We start from the raw sequence: 19,289 nt of genomic DNA, 5'->3' as shown, positions 1-19,289 counted from the left end.
TACACTTGTCCACAATGTCCACTTGTCCACAATGTCCACTTGTCCTCTATTAATTTTGTCATGCAATAGATGATTCACAAAAATTCTAGGAAACAACATTTTTATTAACTGGGTGGACCAGTTTTAAACTCCCACAAAGAAGAGACAACTAGTCCTTTATTTATTTATGTTCTAGACAAGTAATTTAAGCTAATGGACAAGTTTGTATTCCCCAAATTGTCTACAAGACCCTCCATATTAGCAGGAGGACAAAAACGTCATTCTACCTCATATTTATGGTAGATCAGAAAATGAATTTTTATTGTGGTACATTTAGGGGGTGTTATTCAACCTTGTATTTTAATGGAGTTGGGTGTATTTCAAAATCCAGCGTTATTCAATTAGGTATTCTAAAAAATACAATAAAATTTGGTGTTATTGGATTAAACATTTGTTGGATGATTTTAAAGCACTTGTAAAATTGTTGTTATTCTATTTCCAATGGATTTTGTTTCACTTTAGATTTTAACGTAATTTACATCCAAAACAGGAACAAACACAATCCTAACAATTTTTGAAGTATTTCATCTCTCAGACTTCTCATGAGTATCTCACCGACTCATGCTAAGCGGAGAAACCGCCGCCGGAGCTCACCCTGAAACCGCCGTCCTTACAATGTCAAGGATCTGTAAGGAAGCAGAGGACTTCCTTGATTACGACACAATGCACAGTCTATGTTTCCTTGCCGTTGTCCCCTATTGAAAGCTTAGCCGCTTCAGCTGTTTCGACAGATAGGAGTCTATGTGCGGCTGCGATTGTGGTTCCCACCAAGGGAGGTTACACGGTGGAGATTGTGGCGAAATACAGGCCGAGCGTTCCGATTCTATCTGTTGTTGTGTTGTGCCGGAGATTACTCGTACCGATGGACTTCGAACAAGGACTCGGCGGAGGAGACGATTAGGTCCGCCATTTTAATAATTTAGTTTATTAATGTGGTTTTAATTCACAACCCAATTTATGGATAAGTTCTATTTTTTTTATTTACCTTCAAAAGTAAAAAAAAGTCCATTAGTAATGACTTTCAAAACCATTAATAATGTTTTTCAAATCCACTAATGAGATCCAAATCCACGTTCAATTCATTTACAAAACCATTAGACTCTAAAATCTACTAATATTTTAAATCCATTAAAAACTTTGTTGAATAACACCTCCTTAGAAAGTTTTGTAGGGAATGCGGTACATTAAACAAAATTCCCAAAAATTATTATCGTCCATTCACTCGCTCTTATCACAAACTCCAAACCCTCCCTACAATTCCCACGCGTCAGAACACTCCACTCGCTTAACTCTACAAAACCCTACAGCCATCGTATAATCATAACTGAAACGCACGCGCGCGTGGGTTAAATACAATTTTTATTTTTTTAATAAAGCCCACCTGACTCTTTCCCTTTATTCTTCTTCTCTCTTTTATTTTTCCCAATTTCTTCAAATTTCCCCAAAAAAAAAAAAACAAATCTCTCTCTCTCTCTTTCTCTCTCTAATGGCGGCGACATTAGGCAGAGACCAGTATGTGTACATGGCGAAACTCGCCGAGCAAGCAGAGCGTTACGAAGAGATGGTTCAATTCATGGAACAGCTAGTCACCGGCGCTACTCCCGCCGAAGAGCTCACCGTCGAAGAGAGGAATCTCCTCTCGGTCGCTTACAAAAACGTGATCGGATCTCTACGCGCCGCATGGAGGATCGTGTCATCGATTGAGCAGAAGGAAGAGAGCAGGAAGAACGAGGATCACGTCTCGCTCGTCAAGGATTACAGATCTAAAGTGGAGACTGAGCTTTCATCCGTCTGCTCTGGGATCCTTAAGCTACTTGACTCGCATCTGATCCCGTCTGCTGGAGCGAGTGAGTCTAAGGTTTTTTACTTGAAGATGAAAGGTGATTATCATCGTTACATGGCTGAGTTCAAGTCTGGTGATGAGAGGAAAACTGCTGCTGAAGATACCATGCTCGCTTACAAAGCTGCTCAGGTTTGGTTTTTTAATTTGGAGATTTTTAGGTTTTGTTTCTTGTAATGGTAATATATTCCAAATCTAGTAATTAGTTCCTGATCTAGAAATAGTAGCCTGGAATTGAGCTTTCTATGCTTTATTTTAGTCTTTGAGAAAGTAAGACTGTTATGTTAACTTGTTTATTGGATTTTGAAACTGTGATGGAGATTGATTTGTCTCTTTTTTTTTTATGTGATGTGATGTTTTTTGAAGGATATAGCAGCTGCGGATATGGCGCCTACTCATCCGATAAGGCTTGGTCTGGCTCTGAATTTCTCAGTGTTCTACTATGAGATTCTCAATTCTTCAGACAAAGCTTGTAACATGGCTAAACAGGTTACTACTCTTCTTGTTTCTTTTTTTTTTCACTTCTTAAGTGTCAAGTTAGAGTACCTTTTTTTGCTTTATGGTATATGAGTTTTGTTTTCTCCTGTTTTCTATAGCTTGATGTTTTCTCTTATGTTAACAAATACAAGTCATTGACCTGAGTATTCTCATGTTTCTTACTTGATGTTTTGACTAAGAGAATTGACCACTGGTTGACTAGTCTTGTTGTACCTCTTTCTTTCTTAAGATGTATTGTTGGATGAAGAACCAAATCTTTGGCCCTTTGTGTTTCATTTTGGATCACTTTGAATGAGATTGCTTGATGTTTTGACTAACAGGATTGACCATTGGTTGACTATTTCTGTTGTACCTTGTTTTTCTTTAGTTGTTTTGTTCGATTAAGAACTGATCTTTGATCCATTGTGTGCTTCGTTTTACATCAGCTTTCTTTATCAAAGTTTCTCTTCTTTTTAAGAATTACAGACATTTATAATGAGCAAAATCTTTGATCCATTCTGTTTGAACTAGAATTTTTCGTTCATTATCTATTAAAAAGATTTAGTAATGCAGATTTTATCATTGTGGGGGCATTCTAATTTTTTATGCTGGATTCACGATTGTAGGCTTTTGAAGAAGCCATTGCTGAGCTCGACACACTGGGAGAGGAATCCTACAAAGACAGCACTCTCATTATGCAGCTGTTGAGGGACAATCTAACCCTTTGGACCTCCGATATGCAGGTACTCACATTTGTTTATTCTGCACCTCTATATTTTACCCTCCATATTACTACATACCCCTTGATTGTCCTTCACTTTGAGAAATTGTATCTTAGTGTGATTAGAGTTTTCATCAAAATCCGAACCGGGCTTGATATCTGTAATCAGATGCATCATATAGAGACATCGAACAATATCTGAAAACTGAAACAACCACAAAACATTGTGTGCTGAGTTATTTCTACTCTCTATGTTCAGGAGCAGATGGACGAGGCGTGAGAATTTAGAGGAAGGGGGGAGAGTGTTTCCACCACCAAATCGATCTCAAAATCCCCATAACCTTTGCTCAATGTGAAAAATTATTTAAGTGTTTATGATGATTATGATTGTGCACAGCTTGATGATTTATCTTCTCTACTAAACCTCTTTTCTCTTAATATTTATTGTCTCTTGACTCTGCTCAAGCCTTAAAACCACTTTCTCCTTAGGTGACTCTAGTTAAATTATGATCCTTCTATGCTCTCTCCTCTGCTTGAATTTGGAAACCTCAAATCGTAGTTTTTTTTGTTGTTGGTGTGAATAAAGAAAAACGTCAAATCTTTTTGCCTAGATAAAAAAATCCAGTCAAAGCAAGGAAATTTGTGCAACATAAATTGTGGAAGAGTGCGACCATAGACATGCACACACGCATAAAAGAAGTCGAATCTCATTACACAAAGAGATGCAAAACATCAAAAGTGTACTTGGACCACTTTGTCTGTGCATTGCATGCATGAAACTAAGTATAAAATAACAGTCTTTGGTCGATTTCTGAGACAGAGAATAGTTTTCTCATATATTGCGCTTCAACTTTTCTTTTCTCCAACCAATCTTTTCAGAGAAAGATACTGTTAAAACCAAAGTTGCTCGCTCACACGTGATTCCAGTCCACGTTCATTACAAAACTATGTAAAGTTTGTCATGTTTAAAAAGTTTTTCTATGATTTTAAAGATGCAAATTCTTGAATTTAGTATATGGCTTTTATAAAGTAGTGGTATTATTTTGTAGGAAACTACGGATTTCTTATCTTCAATTTTTGGTTTTCAGTTCTTTTCTTCGAGTATTGCTTTTCAGTTCTTTTCAAAGTATTAATGTAATATTCAGCAAATGACATTTTCTATTGAAAGGCCGAAAAGACTTGAGATAAGAGTCCAATGCTATCTATAGTGATTACATATATGATATGACATAAACCTTAGTCCTTATATGCATTAAAAAAAAGATTGTGGCCTCAAGCTCCAAGGTTGGAACTTGGTACGATTCTGATGATTAGATAAATATGATTGTAAGTACTTGTTTATAAGCCTACTAAAATTTTTAAAATGCAACTTACTAAGTAAATTAGTACTTTTTGTTCATTATCTTCATCATATTTTGGTATTATAAATATTAAATAATTCAATATAATTTATTTATTTATTTACCAAAATCAAATTACATATTATATTTTGAATTGCAAAGTCAACAATATTTGTGGTTTATATAGCTTTAGCTTTGCAAAAATAGTTACATCAAATATCATTGGTTTAATCATCATTAGTAATGATTCATTACATAAAACAAAAAGCATAAAATTTATCGACGAGTAATCCAAAACTCATTTAAAAAATCTTAATTTAGAAAACGCATATGGTTCGTCATATTTTCTGACTATAAAAGAACGAATATCTTAGCTGTTATACAAAATAATCTCAAAAACTCAAATTATAAGAAATGAAAAGTTTAATTGGCAATAATTATTACATAAAACAAAAACATAAAATTTATCGACGAGTAATCCAAAACTCATATAAAAAAACTTAATTTAGAAAACGCATATGGTTCGTCGTATTTTCTGACTATAAAAGAACGAATATCTTAGCTGTTATACAAAATAATCTCAAAAACTCAAATTATAAGAAATGAAAAGTTTAATTGGCAATAATCATTACATAAAACAAAAACATAAAATTTATCGACGAGTAATCCAAAACTCATTTAAAAAATCTTAATTTAGAAAACGCATATGGTTCGTCGTATTTTCTGACTATAAAAGAACGAATATCTTAGCTGTTATACAAAATAATCTCAAAAACTCAAATTATAAGAAATAAAAAGTTTAATTGGCAATAGTCATTACATAAAACAAAAACATAAAATGTATCGACGAGTAATCCAAAACTCATTTAAAAAATCTTAATTTAGAAAACGCATATGGTTCGTCGTATTTTCTGACTATAAAAGAACGAATATCTTAGTTGTTATACAAAATAATCTCAAAAACTCAAATTATAAGAAATAAAAAATTTAATTGGCAATAATCATTACATAAAACAAAAACATAAAATGTATCGACGAGTAATCCAAAACTCATTTAAAAAATCTTAATTTAGAAAATGCATATGGTTCGTCGTATTTTCTGACTATAAAAGAACGAATATCTTGGTTGTTATACAAAATAATCTCAAAAACTCAAATTATAAGAAATAAAAAGTTTAATTGGCAATAATCATTACATAAAACAAAAAAACATAAATTTTATCAAGAAGTAACCCAAGACTCATTAAAAAATCTTAATTTAGAAACGCATATGGTTCGTCGCATTTGCAGACTATAAAAGAACGAATATCTTAGTTGTTATAAAAAATTATTTTAAAGACTCAAATTTATAAGAAATAAAGATCAACCATTGACCCAAATCACATAAAAATTTTCCTAATTAGTTTACTTATGAACAGAATATTTATTTCCTTGATGATAAATGATTTGAATTTTCTCATATTTTCATCTTTTGTTCACATTTCCTCTCCTACCAAAACAAAACAAAAAAAATCACATTTTTCATCTCTTCCTCAAATATTAAAAGCTCTTCTCTCTTTCTTTATTTATTTTTGACCCCAAAGCAAATTCTACCAACAGCAAAAACAAAACAAAACAAAAAAAAAATCCATAAAAAACAGAGACCAAAATCTTTTTCTTCAGTTCAATCTCTATACTATAAAAACGATTCTTTTTTTTTTTTTTGTGTTTGTTCCTCCAAATCCTGTAACAGTAAAATTTGTATAGATCGAAAAAGCAACAATTTTTGACGCTATTGTTAATGGCAGAATTTGTAGAACCAAATTTCCTCCTCTCTTCAGAGACCATCAATTTTGATGATGAGAAGAAGAGCAATTTTGTCGACACAAGCTCGATTTTTCAGATGGGTTTCCCTCCGGAGAGCGAAGAGATCATTCTAGAGATGATTGAGAAACAGAGACAACACTCTCCGAGAGATGATTACCTCAACAGACTCAGAACTGGTGATTTGGATTTGACTGTCAGAAGTCAAGCCCTTGACTGGATTTGGAAGGTCAGAAATTTATTTTTTCTTCCTCTTCTTCTGTTGACTCAATTCTTACCAAGTCAATAAATAATGTGATCTGAAAAAGACATGACTTTTGCCTTATGTTTGATCTAAAAATATTATGTCTTTTGATTATTTACAGGCTTGTGAGGAGCTTAAGTTTGGACCATTGTGTATATGTCTAGCAGTTAACTACTTGGATCGTTTCTTATCTGTTCATGACTTGCCTGTAAGTCAGATATAAACTCATCATCATCCCTGGCTTTAAGATTTTATAGTCCCTTTGGTTGTCGATTGAAATGGTTTTATGATTCTTCTGCAGAGTGGAAAAGCTTGGACAGTACAGCTGTTAGCTGTGGCTTGTTTGTCATTGGCAGCCAAAATAGAGGAAACCATTGTTCCAGAGTTAATACATCTGCAGGTTCTGTTAATCTCCCCTTGTCATGTCACTAGTTTGTAGTTTTATAACAAAAGTTAACATTTTGGTAATGATGATAACATTGATAGGTTGGAGATCCCCTGTTTGTGTTTGAGCCTAAATCAATCCAAAGAATGGAACTTTTGATGTTGAGCGTATTGAGATGGAGGTTAAGAGCAGTGACGCCGTGCTCTTACATTAGATACTTCCTGAGTAAGATCAATGGATATGATCAAGAACCACCTAGCAGATTGTTGTCCAGATCACTACAAGTGATAGCCAACACAACCAAAGGTGAAAGGTTTATCCTTTTTTCATTGGAATTTAGTTTTTTTAAACCTCAGTTTTGCTTATGGAGTATGGGGCTTTGTGGACTTTTGTGTTGAAAATGATTGATGGTAGTTGTGAATATAATGTGATGTGTGTTGGCAGGTATTGACTTCTTGGAGTATAGAGCTTCAGAGATTGCTGCTGCAGTTGCTCTTTCTGTTTCTGGAGAACATAACACATTACAGTTTGACAAATTCTCCTTCACTTCTTTCTTCTCACACCTTGAAATGGTAAGTAAAGTCACCAAAAGTCTCTTTCATTTACAAAATTGGTGTTTCAGTCATTCTGTGTCATACATATACATAGATAAATGCATACGTTAATGCACGTTGTCTATTTATGTCCTCTGTTTGAATACCCCAAAACTAGACCCAACAAAAGAAAAAAGACCAACTCAATTATAGGCTTTTCAACTTTGAAGTCTCGTGACACATTCACATGTTGGTAAAAATGTTATTTTTGTTTTGTTTTTCTCACTTCAGAATCTGATTACAATCAAACTAGATGACTTACTTGGGTCCTCAAAGGGACCAAAAAAAAGGGCTCAAGCTTTGTCTGTTTTGATATCTTTGTTTCAGTTTTGTTTTTGTATCTGAGTGAGTTAGTGTGTGTGTGTGTATATGCAGGAGAGAGTGAAGAAGATTGGTGAAATGATAGAAAGAGATGTGTCAACTTCATGTTCACAAACCCCTAATAATGTAGTCTTACCATTCAAGACTCTCTATTCTCCTTCTCTTTCTACTTCTTCTGTTTCTTCCTCCCTCACTTCTCTTTCCTAATTTCTCCTCTCTTTTTTTTCCTGTTTTTCTATCTTTTTAAAATGTTTTAATTAAATTTTTCATCGATAAAAGAAAAATAAAAAACAAAAAAGTCAGAAAAAAATTGCAGATTTTATTTTTCAATAAGAGAAATAAATATGAACAGTATTTTCTTTGTTAAATGGTAAAATGGTTATGTTTATAAGTGTGGTCAGACTATTTATTATTTAGTTCCCGCCAAATATAAGAGCCAGGGAAAAAAACTGACACGGTTGAGATAGAGAGTTGACTTTCGTACGGCAAACAAAGACCTTTCAAAAAAGTTTGTAGTTAATGGGCTTTAAATTCTAGCCCATGAGCCCAGTTCTATGTTTATTTTACTAGATTCTTCTATCTGTTTGGGCGAGGACTACTACTTTATTTTTCTAACACTAGGTGCTTCCCCACGCTACTACTTTATTTTTCTAACACTAGGTGCTTCTCCACGCAACGCGTGGGTTGTGGTGTAGTTGGTATTTTCTTATTTTTTTATATCTTTTTCATTTTTTTTGTATTATTTCGTTTTAATTAGGCATATACGGGTTTTTCCGTCACTTTTATTTATACACTATATATTTATACCATTTCGTTCAGATGTGTATAATTGTGGCGTTTATTTTTTATGAATTATGAAGTTGTTGTTTCTTGCTTTTGAGGATCCAATCTTATCATTGACTGATATTGTTTCCAATACATTTATTGTATTATAGATTTTTTAATTAACTGCTTATGTAAACCCTTCATACGTTGATGTTGTAATAATAAGTTATTTTTTTTAAATATCTTCCGTGTAAGTGATTATGTTTGTATGCCCATGTTTTGGTCTAATATCAATAAGATCGTTTCTGTGTTTCTTTAGTTGGCTTTGAAACCAATATTGAGTTAAGCAAATAATTGGTCGAATTATGGTGTTAATAAGTAATATAAATTCTTATGTATATATATTGTATATATGTGACTATAAATTTAGCTAACTAAAAAATTATGTAATATTTAAATACAATCTTGAACATATATATATATATTTTTATTTATGGGAGGATTGTATGAAATTATTGGATAGAAGTTATTTTTGAGTTAAATGACCTTTAATGTCTTTAAAGTGAGTTAAATATTAATAAATTTTTATATGTGTCTTGACTTTTTTTAAAAGGAATACCAAGTGTTTCCTTCCAAATTTGAAGTGATATAGTATTTTAGTTTTCTTATATGATTTTATGAACTTCAATGTAAAAGTTTTTCAAAGTAATAAGTACACTCACTGATTGAATTATAAAATTTGGAGAAATATTTATTTCGTTTAATCATCTGCTCTTTTAAATAAATAAGTATGTTGTTATTCCTACAAATAGGACAACATATATTATAGTTTAACCATGAAGTTAAGCAATGGAAATGGAACTTGTGATTGCAAGACAAAATGCTTATATGTTACACATTGATCGTTTAAAAATGAATAGGAACATCTAATTCTCAAATAAAGTTGATTGTTTTGTTAAAACCAACATATGTGAATTTAAATTTAACTATGCAAATTTAAAAATAAATATGAATAGATTTGAAAGGCAAGAAATATAAAAGAAATATTTTTTTATATAAATAAAATAAAAATTGAAAACAATGTTAAATATATATAATACTTTCTACATTAAAATATAGAATCAAACTCTTACAAGTTACAACACATATGAGATATAACAACATTTGATATTGGTAGGAGAGGAGGAGAGAATGTTTACTATAAGATGGTAATCCAAATTAGATAATGGAGATGAATCTTTAAAAAATAGAACAATGTAATATCTATATATATATAATACTTTCTAAATTAAAAAATAGAATCAAACTCTTACAACACATATGAGATATAACAACATTTGATATTGGTGGGAGAGGAAGAGAGAATGATTACTTATAAGATAATAATCCAAATTAGATAAAGGAGATAAATCTTTTAAAATAAGAACAATGTAAAATATATATCATGTAGTCTCTATATTAAAATTTAGCATTAACAATTTACAATGATATTTCATTTTTTTTTACAACCCATACAACAAAAATAAGAAATCAAAAATAACAAAAAAAACGAAAAATGATTTGAGGTATTGTAGAAGAGAATAAGAGAATGTGAAAATGAGATAGTAAAAGAATGTCAATATGAGAGAATGATAGATTGAGGGAATGCTTATTTATATGATAAGAAATGATGGAAGTTACATTTAGAACTATGGAGTTACAATAATAATTTGTTGTGTTTGAATAAAATTGAGTGGTAGAATATGATTAATGCATAATTTATTTTATTTTCAGTTATAATTTTATTTTAATGTGTGAGATAAATTTATTGTGTTTACTGGATCTTAAATATTGTTTAAAGCAATTAGAAAGCAAATAAAAAAAAATTAGAAAACATTAAATGAAAATCAACCAATAAGGAGAGACCAAAACCTTTCTTTTATATATATGATATATTGCTTTAAACTTTGAAATGAGAAATATATTATAAACAATAATTTTACATGAGAAATATATTAATTCAGCTAACCAAAATATGAATATAAGTTTAGCCAACCAAAATAAATAAAAAATATTAAAATTTAACCAGAAATAATTTCTCTTGAAAGATAATAAGTTAGTAGGAGGAATGAATTAATGTACAATTATTGGATAGGAGTTACATTTGAGTTAAATGGAGTTACATGTCTTTAATTATAAATAAATATTTTAATTTTTTATAACCTAAAATAAAAGGAATACCAAGTGACTGAATCAAAATTCACATAATTTGGTTGTTTGTTGATATAAACTCAACACTTACACATAATATTTCAAAATAAAAAATATTACTTTTTAAGTGACAAACTAAATTAGTTTTCTTATAAAATTATATGAATTCTTCAATCTCAATAATTTTTAAAATCCCAAGGATGACTTATATTTTTTTGGTTTTCACTCATCAATTTAATTTATAATGCTAGATTTCATACTAATGGTTTCATCTTTAGAGAATTTAGTGAAATGATATTTTTAAAATTATATTTTATTTTTATATTTAAGGTCCAGTTGAATATGTTTTGTTTTTGGATCATTTTTTATTTTGATTAAAGACACAAAAAACCAATTGTTTAATTATGTTCTTTTTGTTTTCAAAAACCTCAACAATCATAAAAAATAGATATATTATATTGATCTCTACAGATTTATCAATTGGATCACAAAACAAAATAGTCTTTATAAATTGATAAATGGATAATTATATTGATCTTTAAATATTATATTGATTTTTATAAATTATTAAAAATAATACATGAATATGTGAGATAACCAGAGACATAATAGATAATTACATATGGATCATTTCAACTTTATGATATTATTGTGTGGTAAATATTGTAAGGAAGTATGAAAATAATGATTTATAAGATGTTAATATAAAATAGAAAATAGAGATAAACATTTTAAAAGATTAAAATAAATATATAAGATATACATATCATACAAACTCTAAAACTAAGCTTTTACAATGATATTTGATTTGATTTTTTATAACCCATACAACAACAATAACAAAAAAGATACAAAATAAAACAAAACAAAACAAAAAAGAGATTTGAGAGTAGTGGAAGAAGATGAGAGAATGAAAGAGTGATAGACTAAGAGAATAAGATAATGAGTATTTATAGGAAGAGAAATGATGAAAAATTATATTTAGAAAAATGAGAGTTACAATTCTAATTTATTGTTTTGTTTTAATACAATTGATTAATACAACTTAGTGGAGAAATAAAGTTAATGCATAATTTATAGGGAGAAACTATAAGGATTTCAGTTTTATATTATGTGAGTTAAATATGAAAATTAATTGTTTTTAAATTTGTGTATTAATATATATTTTTTTGTTAAAATTGTATTGCCAAGTGGACCAATAAGGAAAGACTGGAACTCTACTTTTATATATATGATTATTGGCACATGTAAGTTTTATAATTCGTGTGGATAGTGTTATTATTATCCGGATTTAAATTTTGACAATTTGAACAAAAAATTTAAAAATCTTTATTTTCTGTTTCTTTTATAACCAAGAGATTTCGAGTCAAAGTTCAAAATATGTATAATATCTCCGAAACACTTATTTTTCAATTTTAAAGTTGGGTGTTCTATAATCTACAATAGTCAACTAGATTAAAACCCCACTGAGAAAAATTGTGCATGGTCCCTCTGTTTAATGAGTTGGTTTTAAACTTAAAGCCTCGTAATTGTATTATTGAAAAAAATGACGAGAACCAGAGGTTGGTTTAGTCCTAAACCAATATTAACCTGATATTATGATTATTTGGGTGTAACCTGATGATTTTGTTTTGGACAAAGGGGTAACCTACCTGATGATAAACACAATGAAATCGTCTTGTACGTTGTTTGGGGATACAGGAGCATTATGAATTTTACATTCGTTGACACTTTGATTTTTCTTTGATGAAAATCATCAGCTCATAATCACATTGGTTTCTCTACTATTTATTTAAAAATACGAAATTTCTTTTACATCAAACAACAAATTTTTAAAAAATATAGTAGTGACTTATATCAATTTGTGTATCTTAAAAAGGACTGTTTTGGTGTAATAATAACATTTTAGCTAATTCGATTTTTTTGTGTGGTTATACTATTGTTTTGAGAAATAATAGATGTTATATCACATCAATTAGCCATAAAAATGCCACCTATGATTCACTAATTAAACATTCGATCGAGATATAACAAAACTTTTTAAAAAGGACACCTTACCTTATACCTTCTGAATCACTGTCGACATAGCCTTTACAGGCTATCAACAAAGTCTTGTTTTATATACATATTTTTCTTGTTATCTTATATTTATAATTTAAATGCACTGACAGCTCTTTCCAACGGGTATATTAGCAAATGTACAACGGTAACAACACCAATAATATATAATCACAAACACTAATCCAATGATCTATCACAGGGTCAGGCACATGGGTTTAATGATTATCACAATTTGTTTCACATTTCTTTACTATTCTACCAATATTTTTGCCCTAAAAAAAATATAAAACAGTACATTAGAAGAAAATAGAAGGGTCATATCGAATTAAAATAACAGTTGGATCAAGTAGACAGAAAGACATGCGAAGTTGCAACTCTTTTGGTTCTTGAACCAAACATGTTAGCTGTCTCCCCACATTTGCTATGTCTCATAGACTTAGTTTTGCTTTGCCTAACATACTGTATAACATTTTCTATATTCCCACCCAAAAAAAATAACATTTTATATATTATCATTACAAATATCGGATTCTCTCTCCAATTATATTCACCATCCAATCACAGGTCGATAAGTCCAAAATTTATTCACCTAATCATGATTAATTTCTCTTATGCTAACGTTAATTCATGATTGTGGATTGTATATTAAGGAAAGTCAATACAATACTAAGATGTTAATCCGCCTAAATTTCGATGTTTTAACTTTCCATATGTAAAACAATTTTACCTTAACAGTATGTAATATACGCTTATTAAGCATCATAAACATAGTCTAATTAGTAACTAATACTATCCAATTATATTAATAACTAGAGAATTTTCAAATACATATTAATGCTTCGGCCTCGGAGAGTAGAAAGATAGGCAAACCCCATGTTCCAATTATGCGTTTGCATGTTAGTCTGCAAATAAAATACTTTAATTAATAATAAGTATAATAAAAAAGATTTTTAGGAATCTTGCTTAATTAAATCGAAATAATTATGTAAAATTTGGTCCTTTTTATACATCTCTTCCATTTCTCCTCACCTTCACAACTCTCTGTACTCTCATAATCTCTCTCACTCTTGAGTCTTGAAACCTAAAGAAGAAGAAGCATTCTCAAGAGAAAGAAAGAGAGAGATATGGGTTCCAAGATCGTCCAAGTTTTCTTGATGTTGGCTCTATTCGCCACTTCAGCACTCGCTCAAGCCCCTGCTCCTACTCCCACCGCCACTCCTCCACCACCGGCCGCCACTCCTCCTCCCGCAACTCCTCCTCCAGTTGCAACTCCTCCTCCAATGGCCACCCCACCACCAGCCGCTGCCCCAGCCCCAACCACCACTACACCACCTGCCGCAACCCCAGCCCCTGCCACTACCCCACCATCAGCTGCTCCTTCTCCTGCTGATGTTCCCTCCGCCTCTCCACCAGCACCAGAAGGTCCCTCCGTGAGCCCAAGCAATGCTCCAGGACCTTCAGATGAAGCAGCTGCCCCAAGCGCCGGTTTCTCCAACAAGGCTTTCTTCGCCGGAACCGCCTTCGCCGCTATTATGTACGCCGCCGTTTTGGCTTGATAACTTCTTCGTTCGTTCTTTTTTTTTTTTTTACATTTTCCCTCAATTATTTCAAATCTTTGGTGTTATGTGAGAATTTGATTTATATTTTCGTATTTCACTATTTTTCATCGTTACAATTTTTTATTATTATGCTTTCGGGTATGTCGGAACGTGGAAAAAGTAATTATTATCTTGGTGGATACTAGTGGAATGTTGACACGTGTAATTTACCATTGGAATGGAAAGGGGGGTTTCATATATTATGTGATCTATACGTTAATATGTTAGAGGTGGAATCTGTTTATGTGTATATCCAAATGCTTAAATAATTTTATTATTCTTTCGTTTAAACAAAGTTCCACAGATCAATTTCCTGTCTAGTCCGAAAAAAACGTAAAAAATATCGTTTAGGATCAGGAATTATAATAAGAAAACTCATGGTGTTGCTTAAGATCGATCGAAATCATTAAGTTGACGTAATTAATTAATTATCTGTCTGTCAAATGAACAAATATTGAAAAGGCATTTTCAGTAAAAATAAAACACGCTAAAACTGCAGCCTCCGGATAACAACATTACAAAAAGCCCATTAGTTCGATATGACCAACTAAGTCCGGCCCAGTTGTGTTGGCGCACACTTTTTGTTTTGGTTAATGTTTTAGGTTCCTTGTTGTTATGTGTTAACGTTGTGAACGTTTGGCAGAGAACACTAATTCATTAGCATTCCATTACAAGAAGAAACTCATCTCCTGTATTTGGTTTTGCAAATTGTGAACTGTTTCCTTTCTTATGGTGATTAACAAACATTACGTTTTAACATCTTAATTCAACCACATGATTTATTATCATTCAATCTCTAAGTGATAATCTCCTAAGATTATTTTCAATTCCGAATTGTCTGTCTGTAATGAAAATTACCAAATCATTTACCTAAAAAAGTTGATCGCATTGATTTCCAACCAAACATAGTCACTGGCACTACTATCTTTCCTTGTCATTTATTTAGTTGTTTTGTTTTATTTTATTCATATTTATTTTGGTCTCAGCCTGAGCAATAGCTTCTTGTTCCAACAACAACCACAAATGATTTTTTCCCTCAAAGCATAATTACAAATTTGTATTGTAGTCGTTACCTAGTATGCATGTAAATAGAAAACCAAGTTATATAGTACTATTGTGTAAGGCTGTAAGCCATGACATCACAGTGTCCTACATAAAATAAAACCATGGATAGTTTGGTTAGAGAAATTGAATATATATATAGAAGACTTGAATGAAAGGGGGGACCACAGGATACTAAAACAATATTTATTGCTTACTTACTTACCCGCTATCAAGAAAAAGACTATAATTCAACTCGAATACTTCGGAAGTGATTCACATTTCGAGCTAGCAACTCCCATATTATCATATTTAAGAGTCATCCTTTCTCTTAAAAAAAAAAAAAGACGATCCGCGATGGAAAAGAAAGACGCCGGATCAAAAGCAATAGAAGAAGCAACTGTTTCTCTCTTGAATGCAGCAGAGGAAGGTGGAGGAGTGACGAGAGAAATATGGACAGAGACTAAGAAGCTATGGCATATTGTCGGACCGTCCATATTTACCGGACTCGCTACTTACTCGATCGTCATCATTACTCAAGCCTTCGGTGGCCATCTCGGTGATCTTGAACTCGCTGCCATCTCCATTATTAACATCTTCACACTCGGCGTCAACTATGGTTTACTCGTATGTGCACACTAAATTACATTTTCGGGGTGAATTAATTGTATTGTACTCTAATATAATATCTGTGAGAAAAAAATGTTTATGCAGCTTGGGATGGCGAGTGCGATGGAGACATTATGCGGTCAGGCGTTTGGAGCGAAGAAATATTATATGTTGGGAATATATATGCAGCGATATTGGATCATTCTTTTCTTATGTTGCATCTTACTTCTTCCTATGTACGTGTTCGCCACGCCGATTCTTAAGTTTATTGGTCAGAGTGACGATATTGCCGAGCTAACAGGGACCACTGCCCTTTATGTCATCCCCGTTCACTTCGCCTTTGCCTTCTTTTTCCCTCTCAACAGATTCCTACAATGTCAGCGCAAGAACAAGGTATGTTACTACTACTTGGTCGTAGATTGTGGTCTTTGATTATTAAATAACTTTGAAAAATAATCATGTGGGCCACACTGATATTAGTTCCAAACACAAAGCTCCGCTTAATGTAGAGTGAAAACCTTTATTTGAAGATTGGTAGTCTATTGATTTTCGGAATGCCATAAAAATTTATTTAGGTTTCTCACTTATTAGATCTATTGACTTTTTGCATGAATAAAAAAAAAAAAAAAAAAAACGAATGAAACGTGAGAACGAAACTACGTTTTTATGATCTTTGTGAAGATTGATTGTACCGAAAATAAAGGGAAAATATAGATCGAATCGATCTCTATAAAATCTTTATTAATCGAAACGTAAACGTTAACGTCTAACCTTAGAAACCCATAAAACATTGTGATTTATAGAAAAAAACTAGTAACAATGAAAAATTACAAAAAGATAAAAATAACAAATAAGAATTATCTTCTCGCCATTGGATAGCAAAACTCCCAGAATCGTCCTTAGACCACATCAATCGAGAAAAAAACACTGCAGCGGATAAAATCTCACGACAAGCTTGTGTTATTCATTCCTTGTATGAATTATATAAAGTACCACCAAATTGGTTGGTTAACAGCTTGTACTAGCTTCAGACAATATAATTCTTTTTTTTTAACAACTATTTACTATCTAATGAAGTGTCAGATGTTAAAAAAAAAAAAAAAAAAAAAAAAAGAATTATATTGTCTGAAGCTAGTACGTACTATAAAAACTAAATGCGTTTGATTGCTCATTTTCATTATGTCTGAGTAGGTGGTTGCAATCTCAGCTGGAGTATCACTTGCGGCTCATATTCTCGTGTGCTGGTTCTTCGTGTATAGCTATGAACTCGGGATCGTAGGGACCATGGCTAGTGTGAACGTGCCATGGTGGCTGAACAACATCATCTTATTTGTGTACAGCACGCGTGGCGGTTGTACACTCACTTGGACTGGCTTCTCCTCCGAAGCTTTCACCGGACTTTTGGAATTCACAAAACTTTCTATCTCTTCCGGAATCATGCTTTGGTACCATTCGTCAAACAAAATCCCATTAATTTGTTTCACAATTTTTTTTTTTTATATATTTGAATCGGAAACAAGTTCTTACAACACTTTTTATCCGATATAGCTTAGAGAATTGGTACTATAAAATACTAATCTTGATGACCGGAAACCGAGTAAATGCTAAAATTGCGGTGGACTCCTTATCTATATGGTACGTTATTTTTCTTTTTTTTGTTCTTATAACCATCAATATTGTTCTTGTTTGTGCTTTTAATTAGTTTGTTGGGAAGTTTACTGTTTCTACCGAATAAATATACATTATAAACTAGTTGTTAACGTACGTACTGAACTTCTTTTTTTTTTAGCATGTCGATAAATAGTTGGGAGCTGATGATTCCACTTGCATTCTTTGCGGGAACCGGGTAACTTTTAAGATTACCATGTTCACCAATACATTATCATAATTACAAGTTCATAACTAAACTTGGGATTATATGCGCATAAATAATATCTTTAGAAGAATTAATATAGGTACAAATAAATAGTTATTGTGTTTACAGAATTCGAGTGGCAAACGAACTAGGAGCTGGCAATGGGAAAGGAGCAAGATTTGCAACGATCGTGTCCATCGCACTATCGTTGATAATCGGATTAGTCCTCACTGTGTTGGTAGTAATATTCCACGGCCAAATCGGTTCGTTCTTTTCTTCAAGTGAAGATGTCATAAACGCAGTTGATAACCTTTCTGGTCTCTTAGCCTTCACTATTCTTCTCAACAGTGTGCAACCAGTTCTTTCCGGTACGCCTCAATTATTTTCATAAACCGGGTCAACAGAAGTAGTGTTGACATTTTGATTTGATTTAGGTGTTGCGGTTGGTTCGGGTTGGCAATCTTATGTGGCATATATAAATCTGGGATGTTACTACCTTATCGGGCTTCCGTTTGGGCTTACTATGGACTGGGTTTTTAAATTTGGAGTCAAGGTTTGCCACGTTTTCTCCATTTATTTTTATTTACCTCAAAATTAAATTACATACTACTACTTTATATCAAACGTCGGCAAATTTTTTTATGTCGACAAATTTTTTTTTTTGTTTTGATATTTAATATTTGTGGAGTTGAATATGCATTTGTGATGATGATAGGGAATATGGGCCGGTATGATATTTGGAGGAACCGCAGTTCAAACGTTGGTATTAATAATCATCACTACAAGATGCGACTGGGATCATGAGGTAACAAGAAGAATTAATACTACAAAATATCTTTTTCATTTTAACTCATAGTAATTTTGAACAACAAAAAAGCCTATGAATATGAAATATTATTCTTGTAAGACGTTATAATTTTAAGTTTTTTTCTTTTTTTTACTGTCAAGGGTCAAGGCTACGATTTTGTTTGGTTTACCTCTTGTTGATCTAGAGGGATTGTATATGGCCATAACGGGGGTGGGGGCAATGAAGTGACTAACCACAGTGTGTTTAAACATTGCAGGCATATAAAGCAAGTATGCGCATTCAAAAATGGTCAGTACCTGACGCAAGAAACTGAAGTTGGTATTTTGATTATAATATAAAATTATTTTCTAGCATACTTTCAATGAATTTAAATTGTCTTTGTCTGAGTTACTCAGACTGAGTAACAAACGTTAATATCCTATCGTTTCAATCTCACATGATATGATTAATAATTGATTGAAATGGGCAACTACTACATCGATGTAATATCTTTGGTTCGGTTTTCTAAACCCAAACCGGATCGATGACCAAATTTGTTTTTGTTTTTTCAAGTGAAGAATTATGCACACTTTCGCTTCATAGATTTCATAAGAAGTTAT

General features: G+C 31.9%; 3 protein-coding genes and 1 pseudogene across 4 annotated transcripts; all 4 read left to right on the top strand.

Annotated features, from left to right (window-relative positions):
• Positions 1–1,181: 1,181 nt before the first annotated feature.
• LOC104769249 (14-3-3-like protein G-BOX factor 14 lambda) lies at positions 1,182–3,551 on the top strand. The gene is made up of 4 exons (XM_010493411.3): positions 1,182–2,011; positions 2,246–2,368; positions 2,983–3,099; positions 3,337–3,551. The coding sequence occupies exons 1-4, from the start codon at positions 1,526–1,528 to the stop codon at positions 3,355–3,357; spliced, it is 747 nt and encodes a 248-aa protein (XP_010491713.1). The 5' UTR covers positions 1,182–1,525; the 3' UTR covers positions 3,358–3,551.
• Positions 3,552–5,850: 2,299 nt separating this feature from the next.
• LOC104769247 (cyclin-D4-2-like) lies at positions 5,851–8,131 on the top strand. The gene is made up of 6 exons (XM_010493410.3): positions 5,851–6,449; positions 6,586–6,672; positions 6,766–6,864; positions 6,951–7,155; positions 7,294–7,421; positions 7,818–8,131. Exons 1-6 carry the CDS (start codon positions 6,198–6,200, stop codon positions 7,968–7,970), a joined length of 924 nt encoding a protein of 307 aa, XP_010491712.1. The 5' UTR covers positions 5,851–6,197; the 3' UTR covers positions 7,971–8,131.
• Positions 8,132–13,618: 5,487 nt separating this feature from the next.
• LOC104769246 (classical arabinogalactan protein 4 pseudogene) lies at positions 13,619–14,575 on the top strand (annotated as a pseudogene). The gene has a single exon (XR_015593237.1). The product of XR_015593237.1 is annotated as a classical arabinogalactan protein 4 pseudogene (transcript).
• Positions 14,576–15,658: 1,083 nt separating this feature from the next.
• LOC104769245 (protein DETOXIFICATION 26-like) lies at positions 15,659–19,269 on the top strand. Its single transcript, XM_010493408.3, has 9 exons — positions 15,659–16,045; positions 16,133–16,420; positions 17,219–17,472; positions 17,576–17,662; positions 17,817–17,873; positions 18,012–18,250; positions 18,317–18,435; positions 18,598–18,687; positions 18,947–19,269. The coding sequence occupies exons 1-9, from the start codon at positions 15,776–15,778 to the stop codon at positions 19,001–19,003; spliced, it is 1,461 nt and encodes a 486-aa protein (XP_010491710.2). The 5' UTR covers positions 15,659–15,775; the 3' UTR covers positions 19,004–19,269.
• Positions 19,270–19,289: the final 20 nt, after the last annotated feature.

The sequence above is a fragment of the Camelina sativa genome, chromosome 20 (assembly GCF_030686135.1).
Source record: "Camelina sativa cultivar CO46 ecotype springtype chromosome 20, ASM3068613v1".
Taxonomy (NCBI): Eukaryota; Viridiplantae; Streptophyta; class Magnoliopsida; order Brassicales; family Brassicaceae; genus Camelina; species Camelina sativa.
The sequence above is the reverse complement of the archived record's forward strand: the minus strand, read 5'-3'. Positions and strand labels throughout refer to the sequence as shown.

What these genes read in the sequence shown, in the direction of transcription:
- LOC104769249 (XM_010493411.3), top strand. Translation starts at nt 1,526, where the DNA reads ATGGCGGCGACATTAGGCAGAGACCAGTATGTGTACATGGCGAAACTC. An exon ending in TCGCTTACAAAGCTGCTCAG is followed by an intron (nt 2,012 to 2,245) that starts GTTTGGTTTTTT and finishes TGTTTTTTGAAG; the next exon opens with GATATAGCAGCTGCGGATAT. An exon ending in TTTGGACCTCCGATATGCAG is followed by an intron (nt 3,100 to 3,336) that starts GTACTCACATTT and finishes CTCTATGTTCAG; the next exon opens with GAGCAGATGGACGAGGCGTG.
- LOC104769247 (XM_010493410.3), top strand. Translation starts at nt 6,198, where the DNA reads ATGGCAGAATTTGTAGAACCAAATTTCCTCCTCTCTTCAGAGACCATC. An exon ending in CCCTTGACTGGATTTGGAAG is followed by an intron (nt 6,450 to 6,585) that starts GTCAGAAATTTA and finishes GATTATTTACAG; the next exon opens with GCTTGTGAGGAGCTTAAGTT. An exon ending in TCTTCTCACACCTTGAAATG is followed by an intron (nt 7,422 to 7,817) that starts GTAAGTAAAGTC and finishes GTGTATATGCAG; the next exon opens with GAGAGAGTGAAGAAGATTGG.
- LOC104769245 (XM_010493408.3), top strand. Translation starts at nt 15,776, where the DNA reads ATGGAAAAGAAAGACGCCGGATCAAAAGCAATAGAAGAAGCAACTGTT. An exon ending in TTTTTAAATTTGGAGTCAAG is followed by an intron (nt 18,436 to 18,597) that starts GTTTGCCACGTT and finishes TGATGATGATAG; the next exon opens with GGAATATGGGCCGGTATGAT. An exon ending in GATGCGACTGGGATCATGAG is followed by an intron (nt 18,688 to 18,946) that starts GTAACAAGAAGA and finishes TAAACATTGCAG; the next exon opens with GCATATAAAGCAAGTATGCG.